The sequence below is a fragment of the Anticarsia gemmatalis genome, chromosome 4, assembly GCF_050436995.1.
Source record: "Anticarsia gemmatalis isolate Benzon Research Colony breed Stoneville strain chromosome 4, ilAntGemm2 primary, whole genome shotgun sequence".
Classification (NCBI taxonomy): Eukaryota; Metazoa; Arthropoda; class Insecta; order Lepidoptera; family Erebidae; genus Anticarsia; species Anticarsia gemmatalis.
Window position 1 is genome coordinate 7,174,376 of NC_134748.1, and position 19,467 is coordinate 7,193,842.

The 19,467-nt window shown below is 34.6% G+C and overlaps 1 protein-coding gene across 1 annotated transcript; it reads left to right on the plus strand.

Moving 5' to 3' along the window:
* The first annotated feature begins 439 nt into the window (after positions 1-439).
* LOC142972376 (4-aminobutyrate aminotransferase, mitochondrial-like) lies at positions 440-8,248 on the plus strand. Its single transcript, XM_076113452.1, has 9 exons — positions 440-656; positions 2,604-2,716; positions 3,478-3,645; positions 3,948-4,226; positions 5,160-5,320; positions 6,191-6,341; positions 6,810-6,967; positions 7,232-7,500; positions 7,819-8,248. The coding sequence occupies exons 1-9, from the start codon at positions 593-595 to the stop codon at positions 7,935-7,937; spliced, it is 1,482 nt and encodes a 493-aa protein (XP_075969567.1). The 5' UTR covers positions 440-592; the 3' UTR covers positions 7,938-8,248.
* The last annotated feature ends 11,219 nt before the right edge of the window (positions 8,249-19,467 follow it).

Genomic DNA, 19,467 nt, shown 5'->3' on the forward strand with positions numbered 1-19,467 from the left:
ACCTATAATCCCTCACTCTTTTGAGATGATCTGCGCCCAGCAATGAGACAATAAAACGTATCGAACTTGAGACCTTTCCTTATGACAACATGATGATGACACTCATGTTGCGTTTGGAATAAAAGGGCTTATCTTATATTGTTTGTTATCGACGACCTTGTCCATCAGAAAAAGTGTGAACAGCCTTGTAGCCTCTCTCCCTGTCGATTTGGCTTCAGGTTGTTTTTAATTTATTGTGTCCGCATACTTGCTTATTGAACAAAATACATGGATGACCTTGAATATAATGAAGTTGAATTTAAGGACCTGTATTTTTATTAAAAAAGTATTGGACCAGCTTAAGTTCAGTTCCAGTTAATCGATTTCGTTGCCCCCACCAACGTGCGGAGCAGAACGCCGGCGAATAGGGGAACATCCAAAGATTGAACTTGACGTTCGGACAAAACATAGTATAAATGTATAGGTAGTTGGTTGCGCGAGCTGCGCGAACGAACAACGACTGTGCGTTGGCGGAGAGCCGTGTATTATCCGAGCTGCCGTCAGTTTAATAGTAAATTTTATACAAAAATAACATAAAGTAAGGTGATTGAAGATGTTATTACGCGGAGTAACCACGACGTTATCGAGATCATGTCTAAGATCGCCTGTTTCGAGAGGTAAGTGTATTTTTCTATAAACCAATTTTTTTATAAGTATCTACTAGGTAAAGATTTTTTTATAGCACTTTAACTATTTAAAAAACGCGATAGTATGTATAAACAGATATCAATTTTTGCTGTATTTTAAAGGTAAGAAAGAAAATTAACAAAAATGTGTGTCCATATAATATTATATCAGCGGCAGTGGGGCACCAATCTTCAGAGAGGAAAATGTTAGAAATGTAACAAATACCTTCAAGATAGCAGAATCTTCTTATTATTTGTTTGAATAAAATATTAAAGTACCTACCTAAGTACAGTAACTTCATAAGTAGAAAAATGTAAACATAATGAAACAGACGTTTAAACTATTATAATGTAATAAACACCATTTCAATAATATTCAATTTTGTTAAGTACCTTGAAATCAAGGGTATGGCTTAGGATACCAAAATTTAATCTACTTCCATATTGAGTATTTCATCTGCTTGGTTCTGGAGACCGACAGGTGCCTATGTTATGTAAGGCATCTGATTTGATCTCATTTATGTATGTACAAGTTTTATTGTATTCAAATCACTTAATTTATTATTAAAATAATTTAGACATCGTATCAATCAGAGCGCCTTCTTAAACAATTTGAATGTGGTTTAAAGATAGTAAAGTCTATCTTTACTTGCATTTACCTAATCAATCATGCATTTTGAGGTCCACATAGATAAAGTTCGTGGTGGAAATGCATAACACTTAAGACGTAAAGATGCACTTTAGACAAATTTTATCTCAGGCGTCTATCCATTCCGAAGACCAATTTTTTTTTAAGTGTAATTTCATATATTATGGAGTATTTTGCACGTTGAAGCTATTAATAGTCAACTTCATTCAAAACTTGAATATTTATGTGCTATTGTAAATAGTTAACCTATGTACCAGGTACCTATATAAGCAGTAAAAACAATGTAGTTACTTAAATCGGGATAAGAATTTGTATATCTGATATCTGTAAAAAATAGTGATCACTCCCACATTAAAAAGATAGTGTTTTTGAGCCCATGCTATCTGGAACCACGCTTACAATTTTAATAATAGGAATAAATCGTAGTCAGATAATTAAACGATCTGTTGTATCATAGTATCTATTTCTCCCTGGCTCCTTCTTCACGGGAAATGTCACACTCCTTGAAGCACTCGTCGCCACACGTCTCTGTTAGAACGATATTGTCTACCGGTACCTTTAATTAAACCTTTTGCTGTGGACTTTTCCAATACTTACTTAGTCTACCGGGTCGGTTACTGGTGGTGATTGAAAAATAAGCGAAGTTCAGTCGTATTCAAAATTGTTTATCAAATAGGTATAGGAAATCCATTGATTTATTATCAAACGAATGACTTCTTAGATAATAAAGTACATGGTAACAATGATAATATTATTTATATACCCAGTATCTTTGATTTTGATGTGATGAAGTTGCTTCTAAGTTTGACATTTTAATCTCCGCTTAAAGAATTGGAGACAATTTTCCACTATCATCGAGCTATCTCCCATATAAAATGTTTAATCTTTATAACAGCACAGCTATAGATGTTGTTAAAATAATCTTAACGTTTAAAGATCTACGTAACTCGGCAACGTGTCGATGGTGTACTCTTCTATATTATAATGATATGTTAGCATAACTACTACAATGAACCGTGCAAAATATGTAAATGTTTAGTTAACACATACACGACAAGTTTCGTTTAATATGTATGTAGACATCCGTCAGCCAGTATTTTCTTAATAAATTTTGTAGATGTAAAACACCTGAGTACTTAGAGATCCGGTTGATTTAGGAGTTCTTATTCCAAAATATAGAATAGTTAAAAAGTACCTAGGATAAATTAAAAAATAACCTTGTTATCAAACTTCGTCTATATTTTTACAAATATTTTACAAAAATTACAAATATTCAAAATGTTATCCAGATATCAGGGGTTTGGCCACAGCATTACAGCAAGAGCCATCTCACCCAGACATCAAAACAGCTGTCCCTGGACCGAGGACAAAGGAACTCTTGAAAGAATTGAACACCATCCAGGCAAGTAGACTACACTACGGTCACTGTATATCTTTCTGTCTTAAAGATAGCATCAGGTTTTGAAAAAATACCTATTGATAATTATTTTTTGCGAAATAATAAAAGTTGCATATAACCAAACAATGATTCCATGTCAGTATCGGCTTTTGATTGGCATCTCCCATGAAAGTTGATATTTTTGGGCGTTATATAAAAAAAATATAACAATTACCTATAAATACTTTTTACGTACCACCTATGTAATTGCTATGTAGAGTCTGACGTATGAATTTAAAGGGATCAAAACAAACAAGTTTAGTTTGCTTCGTCCTATAAACTGTTATGTCCTGTAATAAATCTATGTTTTCAATTGGTAGTTATTGGATTCAATTGTCATTCTGTGCTAACAATAACGAATCTATTTCGTTCATTCGAGTGTCAATGAAACGTTTTGTTGGAAGACAATAGAAAGGTATATGTATTAATCACAAGCTGCAGTTCTACAGAAAATGATTTATTTTCAAGGGTATATTTCTTTTCTAAAAAAGTACTCTTTCGATTGGGTTGGAATAAAAATGACTACGTAAAATTAAGTCATCATAAGTATTCCATTCACCTCTGAAAGGTTACGTTACAATGTAATAATATGTTTATGTTATTATCAGTGACTTTTCCTAGTAACAGAACATCTTGTTTGAACTGTTTCCTATACTGATTGATCTTATCTAAAGGTCAAGATCGTACATAAATGATCATGTCGAAATTTTATCGAACTGTTACAGCAAGCTGATTCAGTTCAACTGTTCGCCGATTATGACAAGAGTATCGGAAATTACTTCGTGGACGCCGATGGCAACGTGTTCTTGGATGCTTTCACGCAAATCTCGTCTGTGCCCATCGGGTACAACCATCCTCATCTCCTGAGCGCTTTTAACGATGAACATAATGTTGTAAGTACAAATGTACTTTGCCAGACAATGTTACTGGATAATATTCAATATTTTTGGTATTTATGCACCCCATTATTGCTATTTTCCTAAGAACGTTCATAATTTAGTAAAAGTTTATTTACCATCGCGCATTTAAATTTTTGCGGGGTGCTTGTAAGATTGTTTTTTACGTAATAATCCTATAACTCTGCTGGAAAAAGACCTCGTCCTCAGCGGTGTTTAATACACTTTTACCCAATTTTGTACCCGATCCAATGCACCTTGTTTTGACACAATATAAATATTCATATTTATATTTTCAGAAAGCTCTAGTCAACCGGCCAGCTCTTGGAGTATTCCCAGCAATCGACTGGCCAGAGAGGCTGAAACGCGTGCTCTTGTCAGTCGCTCCAGCTGGTCTGGACAATGTAGCCACTATGATGTGCGGATCTTGCTCCAACGAGAATGCGTACAAGGCGGTTTTCATGTGGTACCGCGGCAAACAGCGAGGAGGCAGGGTAGACTTTACTCCAGAAGAAATGAGCTCCTGTATGGTCAACCAAGCGCCCGGCTCACCACAGATGTCTATCATGTCTTTTGAAGTAAGTGCTTGGTGCTAAAGATTATTTCAATTGGCTTTTTAATAATTCTAGTATTCTAAGTGTCGAAATATACAGACGTAAAATAATTTAAATAACATTAACATTTTGCCTGTCTTGGGATTGCTGTAAAGTGTTTGTGATCAAACTCGTTGTTTAAATTTATGCTCGCGAATTGAAAACGTTACACGTTTTAATGCGCAAAATTTCAATTTAACATACAATAGTTAGAGCTATTGCGTATGTATGGAACTACGATAATAAGTCAATAATAAAATGTGCTCGCCAAGGACGTTTCTGTAAAAACATCTTTATAGGAACTTTCCAAAGAAAATGTCGCGCTGTTTAAATAACAGCAGCTGCTGGTTTACAACAAAGGTAGTGTTTATTTACGATGACTCATTGTTTTAACAGCATTGTTCTTCTGGTATAATAATTGTCAACGTTTTGTTCATTAAAGATCAACTTTTTCGTATGAATAATTATGGTATAAATAAATAAATTAATGAATACAAATTCCTTATTCATATTTGTATGGCACGAGTCCTGGCTACATTGTATTGAGAGACGTCGTCGGTCTTATGACCTTCGTGCGCCCCCTTTGTGTGGAGATGATCCGACCAGTACGTAACTAGCTCCGATAACATTTAATATCCGCTCAACATCGCTATGGGCCTAAGTACCAGTACTTTGTAACGATACTTGTATTTTTAATCTTGAGTCAAGGGATACAGATTAAGAAATGATACGAACAGACTCACTTTTGTTTAAGATAGTTTAAAAAATAAGCAGAATATGTTTTCATAATATTGTTCGCGTCGTTTATCCAAAAACAAAACAAATAAATATAATTTTTCCCCAAACATAGGTATATATTTTAAACATCTATCAATAATCGCAGACCTATTAAAATGTTCGTTGTTTCTTTATTTCCAGGGTGGTTTCCACGGTCGTACTTTTGGTGCGTTGTCCACGACAAGATCTAAACCGATTCATAAGTTGGACTGCCCAGCGTTTGATTGGCCTGTGGCGCCATTCCCGCGGTATAAGTATCCTCTAGATCAATTCCAACGTGAAAACCAGCAGGAAGACAAGAGGTGAGGACTGCATCCAAAGTTCTGTTCATTCAGCTATTTCTTGATTATAGTTTTGAAAGTAGTGATTTTACTACCACATGTTTTTTTAAAGATTAACTTTTTGTTTTCCACTTCATCTAAATGAAGTTGACAACATTCTTAACCTTCTTATATGAAGCTATTCGAAAACTGAGTGCTTGGGTCTATGGTTATGGTTACCCGAAAGACCGATAATGTGTTGGTAAATAAGAGTATCTTATTGCTGCTAACTACATAAAAAAGTACCTCCTTATGATCGTTTTCCGATCCAGGTCACTTTATAAAGCAACCTATAATTAATTGATAGAGGAATGGTAGGAAATACTGCGTATTACATCTATTATTGCTATTCTTATCGTATTATTATTATTATCTAATGAATAAGAAGCTTTCTCCTTCATCTTAAGTGCTGGATTATGATATTGATGATATAATCGTTTTGTACAAGAGCATATCATAACTGACGCTTTATGTATAACCTTGTGTAGATAATAATGCACTTCTTTAAACTACTCACATTGTAATAGAATAATTGTTTACTGTAATTATGTAATTACTTCAAGCCCCTGAAGGCTTTTTCAATCGTGTGTGTAACGAACTTATTAACGCATTGCGTTAATTAAACAAACCATTGTCCTTTAATCGCGCTAAACGATATATACGGGATGTAATTTATAGTGTAATGAAACCAAATTCAGTAACTATTTAGAAGCTATTCTAACAACTTACTTTACAATTTACTGTACTCGAATTTTGGTCTATGAATTCACAGGTAGCCCATAGTGGGTAGACATCAATGTCATAAAGAAATATAATTTTAATACAGTTGCATTAAAAATGTGATGTTTTTAGGTGTCTCGAACAAGTAGCGGATATCATCGAACAATATGCGAAAAAGAACAACCCCGTGGCGGGCATGATCGTAGAGCCCATTCAGTCAGAAGGAGGGGATCATGAAGGCTCACCGGAATTCTTCCAAGCTCTTCAGAGGCTTTGCCAAGAGGTAATTATGGTGATATGGTCGAGTGTATCTTTATCACCTCGTTCACTCATATGTTCATGTGTAAACACGCTTGTTATCATAGAAATACACGTACTTGACATACATATTGCGTTACGTATGAAAGATGAAATTTTCATGATGCTATTTTTAAGTATTCGCAAATTATCTAGTTTGTTCTACTGCATGGAATGATGTGAGACGTAATCAAGCCACTGCACTCATATTACAGACAAAAAGGATTGTCTTGTTTTTGTGGTTGAGGACATTTACGTCCCATAAATCATCTAGTTTTGCATGGCAAATAAATAAGGAATTATGTATAATCAATAAAAATATTCAGACTGCCAGGTACTTTAGGCGCATCTCGCCGCGGGACTTCATAATTTCTTCTAAATCCTACCAGCATTTTTTATTTTGGTTAAATAAATAATTTGAGGTATTCACTCAATTGTTAATTACAAATTCCAGAAAGGAGTGGCTCTGATAATCGACGAAGTTCAGACTGGTTGTGGACCGACAGGAAAAATGTGGTGTTACGAACACTTCAACTTACCAACACCACCTGATTTTGTCACTTTCAGTAAGAAAATGTTGACAGGCGGTTTCTATTTCCGATCTGAATTCAAGTAAGTACTTATCCATTATTTTAATTAGTTTTTATAAGGGGTAAAATATGGAATTTAAAAAAATGTAGTTGATAATTTTCTTCGTATTGTCATTGCTGGTTTTTTGTTTAAAAAATAAATCCTTGAAGATTTTCCTGACAAGTCTATTGTTAAAGTATATTTATTATCATTATGAAATGTATTTGCTCATAGACTGCGATTTTTATTGTTCATTGATTCATTCGGAAATCAAATCGTATTAAACATAACAAACAATTTTTCCAGGCCCCCGCATGCGTACAGAATTTTCAACACCTGGATGGGAGATCCATCAAAGTTAATCCTTCTGGAACGTGTGTTAGACGTCATTAAGAAAGAGAACTTGCTCGGACTAGCCAATGAGACTGGACAAGTTCTAAGGAGTGGTCTCTTGAATCTTGAGAAGGAGTTCCCGCACTTGATGAACAGTGTACGCGGTCGCGGCACATTCTTGTCGTTCAACGCACCCAAAACCGATGTCAGAGATAAAATTATTTCAAAATTGAAGCAAAACGGTGAGTTTCTTTTACGGATTTCGACTCCATACCATTATAGTCCGGTAACTTCGTAACTATAATCCGACATCTTTGTAGAGAGCCTTGTACCTACATATGTAAAGTTTAGGCTTCTGAAGGTATACATTTTTTTTACAATCTAGAACGTTTGTGACCCGCAAGCTAATGCAGCTGAGGGAGACCTGTTTGATATAACTACTTTATTTATGAATGATATTACCTAGAAAAATCTATTATCTCTAACTCTCAACTAAGTTGTCGGACTATACTTATATAGTTTATTTATTTGGTCATAGCTCATTTGTTTTTTTGTCTCAGGTGTAATTGGAGGTGCCTGCGGAGAGTTAGCGATTCGTCTCCGACCAGCATTAGTCTTCCAGCCAAAACATGCTGAAATATACTTAGATCTCCTTAGGAAAACGTTGAAAGAAATTTAAATCGAGAGCTGTTCACGTAAACTTGTGATTACTGTGTCAGTAGTCATGGTTAATTACTTGTATTATTATTATAATAATTTCAATTTGCATTTATATTTTATGACGTCATTTCTAAAGTGCCATATCTATTTATTGATATTTTGAAGTATTTTTCATTTTCAGTCATGTTTCAACGTAGTGTTGTGTTAGATGTAGGTATCTGTTCACTTGATACGTACGTACAACGTACTTTTTATAGCAGTAACTATGTATCTTGTATTGTTAAGGATATAACGCCTCTATGATGTCTTCCAAATATACTGTATCGATTATCACAGTTGTTTGATTTGACGATTCCTATTCAATTAGGCATTTAATGGTTTATACGACAAAGGGTTCAATGCATTGGCTCCTACACATAGGAACATTACTCGATAGCCAGCTTTACAGACACACTCTATCGCGCGTTCTTAAGAGCGTATAGGATTACGTGCGGGAAAGCATGAGCGGTCTTCACGTCTTCGCGCGCACAACTGGTGAGTGCGGCGCGTGGTCTTTTCTTTCCCCTTTCACACCTTTTTATTATTTATTTCATGCGCGATAGAGTGTGTATGTAAAGGTAACTATTGTATGAGCTCTGGCAGCTGGGTTGATCAAGGAACCCAATATCTAAAACTTCATATGACGCGCTACTTATTTCAGTTGGCCTGTTTACGTTTATGGCGCTAATAATTCTACTCACTAGTTTGATGTGGCGGTCCGTTGCTTCTTGGTTTTAATCCTTCCACGTACCATGCGTTATTTAATTGATGAAAAAACCGAGTTTTTGGTTCTTTATTCTTATCTTTCACAGATATACGTTTTTTTTTCACCAGTTTTGAACGTGCAGATGGCACGCAGGTTAGTACTCCACAAATTAATTCTGGGACAAACTATTTTAAGATATAAAACGAAGGGGAGGACTAAATAAAACTAGTTAAACTATTGTATGTGCATACGAACTTGATTGAGACTTGCTGTTCTCACCATCTAGCTTCTATTAACAATCTTCTACCTTCCAGATCCTCAATAAGACTAACCAGACGGAGTCTCTTCAGATCTTTAGTACCATCTTCTTGGTAAAGATATCTAGAGCATTTCAGCAGTCTTTCGGTAATGTAGTCACATAAATAATAGTACAAGTCGTCGACATAAGCACATTACTTCATACAACTACCACGAGATGGCGCTATACGTATGAGAATACATGACCCAGTACATCAATCAATAGATCTGCAAGTGAATCCATGGCAATCAAATAATGTAAGTATTACATCAATAGCGACATGTAACAATAGAATGTAAAAACACATAAAGGTGTATTTTTCCGCGTGTTTTGCAAGGCTGAGTTACGTTACCTTTATTTTCTTCGACAGAAAATACAGCTTTTAGCGGGTCTTTTCTCCGCTTAATTAGGAATCTAATTAAAGAATTTGTATTCTTGACCTCGATCTCAAATGATAAGGTGTTTTGATGATCGCACTGTATTCTACCCACTTCGAAATGAGGACATTCACCTGCTTTTATTCAAATAAAACTGTAAAACACGTCTACGGACCAAATAAGGCTTATTTTATTAATTACTGGCTGACGACAAGAGGTCCATAATTATAAAAGTGACTCATCATAATAATTATTATCAATAATTCATTATGAGAACTTTATTATAGAACATCCCTAATCTAATTTTGGTATTGCGTCTTAAAAAAAACTCAATTTTAGGACCTTTTATTAATTTATAGGGTAAGACTGTGAGGTGTCTACCAACTAGGTCTTAATTAAAATCTCAAACGTAAAACCCCATTCTGGCCTTATTCCTGGGTTAACTTTTGTTAAATTTCCCAAACATAATATCATTAAAGCTTTTGTTCATAAGGCATAACCCATTTTTGGAACCCATTGTAAATATAACAAAAAACATCAATGTTTGGTGGTTTCAAAGATTACTGTTCATAAACATAACATAAACTCATAATATTTTCGCTCTCTCTTCATAATAGTAGCATAGATGAGTAGCTATACGCTTTTCACAACAATGCCATCAATGGAAGTGGGCTGAGTTTGTCATCAAGGGTGCTCACTGCCATGGATTTATAATAATATATAAATACTTAAATACTAATATTATAAATGCGAAAGTAACTCTGTCTGTCTGTCTGTCTGTCTGTCTGTCTGTCTGTCTGTCTGTCTGTCTGCTACTCAATCACGCCTAAACTACTGAACCAATTTGCATGAAATTTGGTATGGAGATAGTTTGATACCCGAGAAAGGACATAGGCTACTTTTTACCCCGGGAAAATGACGCATTTCCCGGGAAAATTCAGGTTTCGCCACCGAAGTCGCGAATAATCAATATTATAATGACATTGAATTAACAAAATTCCGTTGTCATGGCAACAGTTTTAATGGCAGATATGCTTTAGCGCGAGTTATATGAGATATAAATAATTTTGAGAATATTTTTCGTGAAAAAAAGCATATTTTGTTGTTAAGGATTAATTAAGCTTTGTATTAGTAAAAAAAAATCATTCACGCGAGCGGAGCCGCACGGGTCAGCTAGTAATATATAAATAATAATCTGATAAAACTGCTCCTACATAAAATTGTAATTCATGTTTTAATTTTATCGTATTACTTACTTGAAATGCTTGGCGTACAACAAGGAAGTGAAGAGTGGGCGGGGCTTGTTATGTGCGTTGCCAGATACAATGGTTCTACTGAGGCCATAGTCTTGGCTAACGTGTAATATTGCAAAAACTTCAATACTTAATGTACACGTAATATAACTTTGTTATGTAGGTTTTTTACCGAATAACACTTAAATTAAGTGTGATCTTATATCATACTTCATAATGATAATTATTACGATTACCAATGCCGTAATAGGTGTATATAAGTACGTTGCCATTGAAAAATAAATTTCCTAAATACATTAATAGAATATTAATAATTGAGAGTTCTATCCTAATAATATATCATTGGAGTATACAATTAAACGCTAATTAACGTTAAGTCATTAATGTTTCATTGTGGCCTTTTTCGTCAATGCCTAATAGTAAAGTTTTAAGCAAATTGCATAAGTGGTTACGTCACCCGCTACTCGTATGCAAAATATGGCTTTTATATGAGTCAGGCGACATCGACATATCAGCCACTCCTCCGCACCAAGTGCGTCGGCATGTGAGTTGGGTGGGTATTTTATTATACTGTATCACTCGATTCACCATTAAACTAAAGACTGAAGTCGTAAAAACGAATCCCTATCATAGTAACGTAACATATTATCTACATGTACCTTACGATCCCATGTGCCAAAGAATGTCTATGACTTCAACTATGCCCAAATGAACATAGCAAATGATACGCGATTTTTGTTTTTCCAAAATCGAATCTGCTACCTACATTATAACTTCCTACCTTATTTGCCCATGGAGATAATTAGATAGGCGAGAATCTCCCAGTTGTACATAAAATACATAAAGCTTTATAAGCCACCTGTCGAGGTATTTGTTAGGATCTTTTCACAAGCTGTGGTTAGAAGGTCGAGCTAGTCTTTAATCGAACTATATTCCTGCAAGGGAAAAAACCTAAAAAAGAATCCGGCTTTCGAATTCGACTTCCTTCCATTGAGTTTATGATGTAAACCCTCGAATGCTTGTGGCAAGAAGCACAAAATTATTGTAAGTGATATGAATTAAATTGCTGTTTCGCACATAAATAATACTGAAATCCATACACAGTACGCTACGGCTCTCGTATTCGACTGATAATTTAATTCATGATTTGGTAGAACAACTTCAAACTGCTCTGGTAATTTCAAATACAATGTGAAATGTAAATAAGAGTACCTATGTGCGGCACAATGATGACAAATAGTACGTAAATAATTTAGTTTGACGTGTGCCGCTGTAGAAAAGTTGGCACTTAGAAAACAACACTTTCTCTAAAATGTTGGTTACTCGTCATTTGCTTGACGCGTTTGTGTGATGTGATGTCGATTTCAAAACTCTGTTTCTTTATACCTGTCTTTACGAGATGTGTGAGGAGTGTTAAGTTAACAGATTCACTTATTTCATGAGTCTTAAATACCGTTTCACTGGCCTCGATCACGCGTTGATGGAGTCTAGTATGGTGACGGCCAGTTAGAAAAATTCAATTATCAATTTCTCTTTTATTACTATGTCGGATTGATTTATTTTGGTCAGACTTGCATAGATACAAATATTAACGTGTCTTTTAGAAATCGCATGTGGATAATCGCTGGATAACAAGCATACCCAGGTCATATTATGCACACTGGAATATCTATAGACATGTTTGAATTTACAAGATCTTCAAACAACTTTATTGAAACCTCTTAGGCACATGTATGTATGTATGTGATATTCAGGTTATCTTTTAGAAAGTAAATTGCTTAATAAAAAGTCGATACCTGACAGTTACAGTACGAGTACCAGTTAGCTTTTTTCTAACACTGTATTAACTTTATTGGTACTTTATACCTAGGCACTTTCAGTAGAGCTGAAAGGAAAGGAAAAGAGTAGGCCATGATGAATAATGAAATAAGTAAACTGTTCTAAAACAATAAGCTATCTATTTAACCATGTGCATAAAACAGTTTTCTTCTGTCAATTCATTATATAACTACGATTTTTTTAATTTTTTTGTTGATAACTAACGATTTACTTAGATAGGAACATGTGAAAACTGACTTACCATTTACCGATAGAAATAAACATAGCAGTAGACGGGAAACAATTTGCACCAATTAAATAAGTTTTAAATTGGCCAAAAACAATACGGTATGTAAAATACAAATAGCTCTTGATATGAATCTGTATTCCAAACAGGTGCACGTCATACATAACACAATATAATACGAGATGTATGTATAGTGTATATAAATAGCTCGTGACGTCACGTGCGTGATATATTTAGGATGGTGTAGATACTTACGTAGGTATATCTGTCTACAGCTATAATTATACCCTCTTGCGACGAGCAGAAATAGCCGAAAACTCAACCTATCCGAGTATTAAGTCTTACATTGGTGTTTGTCCACGTAACTTGTATTCCGCAAATTATAAAATCTAATCTCCGCGCTATCGGTGTCGCGCACTTTTATTAGCTGCTATATCTGTACTCCTAATTAACTATTAGATACCAACACCTGAAAACCTGACAGCTACTTGAAAATCTTCTCTTTTCTATAGAAATCAAATTACCTAACGTTGACTTATACAATACCTAATACTTTTAGATTTATTTAACAAAAAATATACTTATTTGAAATAAACTACTAAAGTAAGATAGCGATATTTATATGACGCGAGAACACCTGACCATTAGCAGACAAAGTACGTGATCCTCCCACGTGCAAATATGATTCAGTCCCTACGTAAGTGATGATAATTTCTCTCAGTATTCAGTATGCACAATAATAATCAGCGTTTAACTCTGGCTTCCGCATACAATTGATACTATTGCATTAACCCAGGTGTTCGATACCCTTGAGAAAGAATCTTTATACTACTGATTCTTAAACTCTACCTAAGAGAACCTACGCTTGTGGTAACTATATTTTCTATTGCAGAACCTAGCCTCTATTTGTTAGTATTTATTTGGCACTAAGTACACATTTTTTTATTTCATCGTCCGATAAGCGATTAGTTCATTAGATTGCATTGTCATTATCGACAATAAACAGAAAGTCAATGATCTAAAAGTATTTTGTAATTGATGTATTCAAAACGTTACGGGAGGTATCACCCACCACGACTGCGAGCTATTTGCGCACTCCTATGATTTAAAATAGATCACCACTGAGATATTATTTTTATGCGTGAAATTCTAGCTAATGTCGCATTTACCCGCGTCATTAGGGATACCTACCAAATAATTTAGATAAGTATTTGTTAATACCTGCGACTATTTTCGACGATACAGAATGTGCTGGACACCGGGTAGCGACTAGAGTGTGTTAGTATTGCAAAGAAATACCAAACTACAATAAAAACATGTAATAAATTAAACCCATTACAGTCTCACGATTGGGCAAGGGTCTCATTCCAGAATGAGAAAGGGATTAGGCCTTGAGTTCTACAGAATAGGAGAGAAATATCTATTAATTTTAAAATGCCTGATATCAACATAACCTATCTTAATTACTAATTTCAAACGGCCATTCTTAATAACCCGTCGTTAGTAAACTAGGCTTACTATAGACTACAAGTTACCTAGATTTCTTCGTGTTATTTGAAAGCAAGAGTTATAATTACCGTATACTTATGTGTTAATTAATTTAGAAAGATAATGTTTACTATAAATAACTATAATGTAGGTATCGTTTTATGTCCACAGGGTCAATATATCAACTCTATGTATCATGGGAAAATACAGATCAACAATATGTAAGCAACTTTCCGCGGATTCTGACAGTGGAAAATAAAGTTTACCTACCGATATTGTAAAATATATTTAAGTAAATATTTTGTGCTGAATATTGAAATAGGTTCACATTAGACATTTCATTATAAAAATATCGGATTTGCTTCCTGAATCTCTTTTCCTTAATTAAACTAATAGTAAAAACACAGGCCATTAGGTCACAAGAACAACGTGCCGGTTACAAAAGTTGAGCAGTGAAATGTTTGTGATAGAGCACGCATTCAATAACTAAGAACTTTATTGAATTACTAACCCCCGGTTTCTGAGTCAATTTAACGGTAGTTTATCTATTCAATAACGTTTTTTATAAGAGTTTTGACACTATTGAATAGATAAACTACCGCTAAATGTACCTCAGAAACCGAGGGTAAGTCTCGGTTGTCAAGTCGGATAACGTCGAAATTTTAACACTATGATACTATTACACTATGACACTATTCATATATGAATGTAATCAAACTTTAACGTTTTAACTGTAATCTGCAATCAAATCTATACATAATCTCACATTATCAGCTTAATTTAACATTATTCATGTTGGATTTGATGGATAACGCTACAATGATATTGCTATTTCTATCGATGGCGGCTAGTGTTTGGGTTATTGTCTTGTTTCCACGGAGAAACGCAGATTCCCTAAAATTGAATGTGAACATATTACCTCTACCTATGTGCACAGTGTTAAATCTTTTGGTTTATGAAAACGTGATAGGTATTCTTTGTTGTGCTTTTGTAAACACTAGGTACATGTATTCAGTAAGTTTATTGTCGAAATCTGGTCTTCAGGAGATAATGCACTTTTTAATAAAAATAATCGAAATCACGCGATATATTGATGAAACATAAAGCGTTTAACACGATACAAACAGGCAGCGGCCCATGAACTCGAGCTCTATGTATAGAATCGTTTTTATTTTATTGAATAGCCTTTCATGCTATGTATTTGTCCTATTTCCACACACTGTAAATACATTGAGGTATCTCAGTACAATACTATTTTCAGGTTCAAATACATCGTGCGCCTACTAACCTATTTGTGTTAGAGCTAGTTTGTTGACCTCGTTGACCAACGACCTGCTCGCGGTTAAATACAAAAGCCACGGAGCGATGTGTGTGCACTGTGCTATATCGTGTAACTTACAACTCGGCATCATTATGCGCAATTGTGGACTCACTACTATACAGTATACACGCATATACCCACGTAACTGTGTATTATGTTAAATAGAGTTCAACTAAGTTCTACCAACGTAGGCTAATAATATATGTATGTAGAGCGCTGGTTCTTTTAATTAAAATAGTGACAATATGGCGATAACCAAACGTGGTATATAATTTACGAACTCGACAAAGAAAGCTTTAGTAATTATCGGGCATTCAATTATCAAAATTAAGGAACGAAATTGATACCTGCAATTAAAATTTTCTCCCATATTATCTAAACCCGTACTTGCAGACTTTACGCAACACAACTTTCACCAATCATCAGTCAAGATGTTTATTTTATGCAAATTAGTTATAGAAATTGAGCGCATGAGAATAGTATGTACCAATCTAATAGTACTCTGACTGAGATATGTGTGAGACTTTTATTTATGGACAGTGAATTTATACGACCGCGTGCTTTAAGTTTGCTATGTGTTGAACAAGTCCGTTAAGATACCTTATTGAATCTGTCGGACCAATAAACGACAAATCAACAAACAAGAACAGCTCTCCAGCGCTATAAATTAAATCTGTAGAGAGTAGAAGTAAAAGTATTTTTTTCCTTGGAGATATTCGCTGAAGGTAATTTGTAAATTCAAAATGATTGTGTTAATTAGTGGTCGTTTTGTCAATAAAAACAAGTTGTCAACATATCGGATTTATCTGAAAAATTTAAATGAAATTCAAATTCATTGTTGATATGGCTTTTTGCAAGCTTTACACATCTGTATTGTGAATCTAACGGCTATTTATTTGCATAAGAGGATGACATAGTATTTTAACACTTGAGGATATGCATGACTGAAACATCTTTTGGCAACTGTACATCAGTGATCGATTTTATCAATGATAATAAGGAAGAGGTATAATTAATAAACTACAAACGTAAAAGATGCGGATACACAGTGTAATAAGTAGATATGTGCGAGTGACTGTCGCTGAAGTATGAATTCCGACAGTTGGTAACAACTGCAAGTAGGAAAACAGAGTCGTTATAAATTATGTTATTGTGCTAATCTCATTTAAAAGTCATTAAGTTAGAAGTCTGACCGCAAGTAAATATCTGTGGTAATTCTTAAATAACATAGTCTGTCGTAAGAGTTTCTTGACCGACTTTTGAAACAAGTCCTCGGTATGTAACTGCAGGCGCAGCAGTAGAACAAATTCTTGCGATAGATAAACTTAATAATAAATACTTGCCAAATTAAAAATAATCACACTTAACATGAAAAATAACTAAAGTAAGCAGTGTTCACATATCAAAAACGTTTTGTATTAAATAAAACCTTGATCTTTAACTTATTGTATCTTTATGAGGTCAGCTTTAGAGCTTTGCAAAAACTACGTAGGTAGTGTTTCCTCGTCCAAAGAACTGTAGGAAATATACTTAATCGCTAATAAATATAACTCACACTACATATGTATATACCAGTTTATTAAGTACGCTTGACTTAAGTATTACAAATCGATTTTTGTAACTCGACGTCTGAAAACGTTAAACCTTTTATAGACATAAATATTAATAACTATAGATACCAATAAATAGCATAATTATTATTGATTTTTGTGCGAGGAGAATACTATATAGCTTTTATGCCTCTCTTAAACCTGTTATGCATACAGACTGTGCTCTTCAAGCCCACCTCTGTGTCCTTTTGTGGTGAACGATATCATAGACGTTTTGTTTGATTTTATGGAGAGACTGTTATTGTCGTACCATCTTACTGCATTATTTAAGGCGACTTACGTCAGACCTGTGTTTGTATTTGGGGACTTCCGGGTACCTAGTAATACGTTATCGATCGCATGACCTGTCCTACATATCAATACTCTTAGTGGATTCTTGCGAAATATATAACAATTAGGATGAAATAGTGAATCATTCTAATATCACTGGAAACTTTGGAAAATTCCTGAGATGGAAGTTAGGTTTGTGAAACCGGATCGTATGTAGGTATGTATATGCTGTTTGGAATAAAACTAAATAAGACGACGGCATCAAGTTTCTCAACATAAGTGCTGTGATTTCTTAAACTGCAATCGTCTTATTTTTCCCACTAAAGTTGGCTGTCTTAAGATCACATGTACAAAAATATTACTTGTATACAGAACTGGTTGCGTTCTTAGCCAGTTTTAACAAGTCTCGTCGAACTGGTTAATCGCTATCTTCAGGTAATCTTGTTTTACTATTCTCGATTTCTACGAGATGCCATCTCATCGGAGATTTACTATTTGAGATAGCGAAAACCGGAATCTGCGTTTCTTAAATACCTAACCTTTTTAAATCCACGTAATTCACTAGTTTCTAGGCCTTAATAAAGGGGCATGATACATATTCTGCAATAACCGTGAACAAACATAGTTACATATCTATACACAGCTCAAAATGAGACTCTCCTTTATTTGAAGTCAGTGAAATACATCGTAAGTACATGTACTTTTATCATGCAGTATTAGAAATTGAACTTTAATAGGGAGTAGGGACTCGTGCCATAACTCATTAGGCTTGTCTTTCAAGTGCTAATTTTCTATGGTAGTGCCCTAGTTTACAAATTAATTAATAATTGTCAACATGCAACTTGGCTTGTGCTATTTTCTTTCTAGATCATAGAGTAATGTAATTGCGTATCTTAACGCGTTTTAAAAGACCGGAAAGATGCCGTTATAAGTGCACTTATAGCTATTTTAAATTTCTAAATAATTATAACACTTGGTCTGTAACTTAAGTTGGTATTTCTCGAGATTTCCGGTCAAGAATCAAATTATATTTAACTAGCTTTTGCCCGCTTTTGCGTTCATCCGCGTGCAAGATTTTTGTATGTGGGACAACAATAATATATGTACTTTGCATATTAGTTTCAGGAGAAACTCTTGCTCCCTCAGTTTGTAAGGGAGGTTTTTAAAATATTTATTGTAGTTTTTGTTGATGCCGGATATTCGACTATATACTTTCATACGGTTAATTAAGGGTGGGTACACCGGGTATTCCTCTTCTTTCAGTATGACGAAAGGTGTTTTTTCAGTAAATTGTGAGTGCCAAATTTGAATCTAGATTCAGATCAGTTGTTAAGACCCTTAAAAACCATCTTTTGGTAACTGGACCTATGATAAGCTGAGCTACATGAGTAGCTAGGCTTAACACCGGTAAGTATTCCTCCGTTTCATCCTTAAATCGAATATACAAGTTTAGTCAAACGTGCAAGTACTTAAATTACATTTGAAGACGTAGGAAAACATTTCTTCTGTTTCTTTAGGACGAAACAATGACATACCTAATGCGAACAATGACATCCACACAAATTGTCCAACAGAATCTCGAGTATCTCGACCTCATGCGAGTCATGAGTAACGAGTTAATCATATCTTCATTCGAACGGTTCATTTTTAGCTCTATTTTTTTGGTCGTGCTCAGGTAAGATGTCCCGCTTTCACGAATGACTAAGTTGATTTTTTTACACTTCAGAATCGGCATCGTCGCCCACATTCTATTTTATAAAAAATACCGATTAAAGCCATGAAATACTAATAGCATTTTGCTGTAGGCAGATAAATGTTATGAAAGTGGTTCAGAAGATTGCAAATGTTTTGTTACCCTGCTGACAATCACAATTAAAGATAACAACGGAAAAGCGTGTTTGATTGAAGCTGAGTCACCTAAAACAGAAGTTGAATGAAATTTTCTGTCACCCAGTCACATTATTAGCATGTAATGACGTAAGTGAGTCTTACCGTATCAGCTGTAGTGACTGTACCGCGACCGGTCTCTCGAAGGCCGAATGAAGCTGTGTAATATATTAATGACTTATCTGCATTCTGATTATCATTTTTATGTTTGACTTAAAGAAAGAACTCTGAGTCA

Excerpts from the sequence above, each read along its gene's own strand:
- LOC142972376 (XM_076113452.1), top strand. The coding sequence starts at position 593 with ATGTTATTACGCGGAGTAACCACGACGTTATCGAGATCATGTCTAAGA. Across the intron at positions 657-2,603 it reads AAGATCGCCTGTTTCGAGAG|ATATCAGGGGTTTGGCCACA; the intron begins GTAAGTGTATTT and ends AATGTTATCCAG. Across the intron at positions 5,321-6,190 it reads AACCAGCAGGAAGACAAGAG|GTGTCTCGAACAAGTAGCGG; the intron begins GTGAGGACTGCA and ends TGATGTTTTTAG.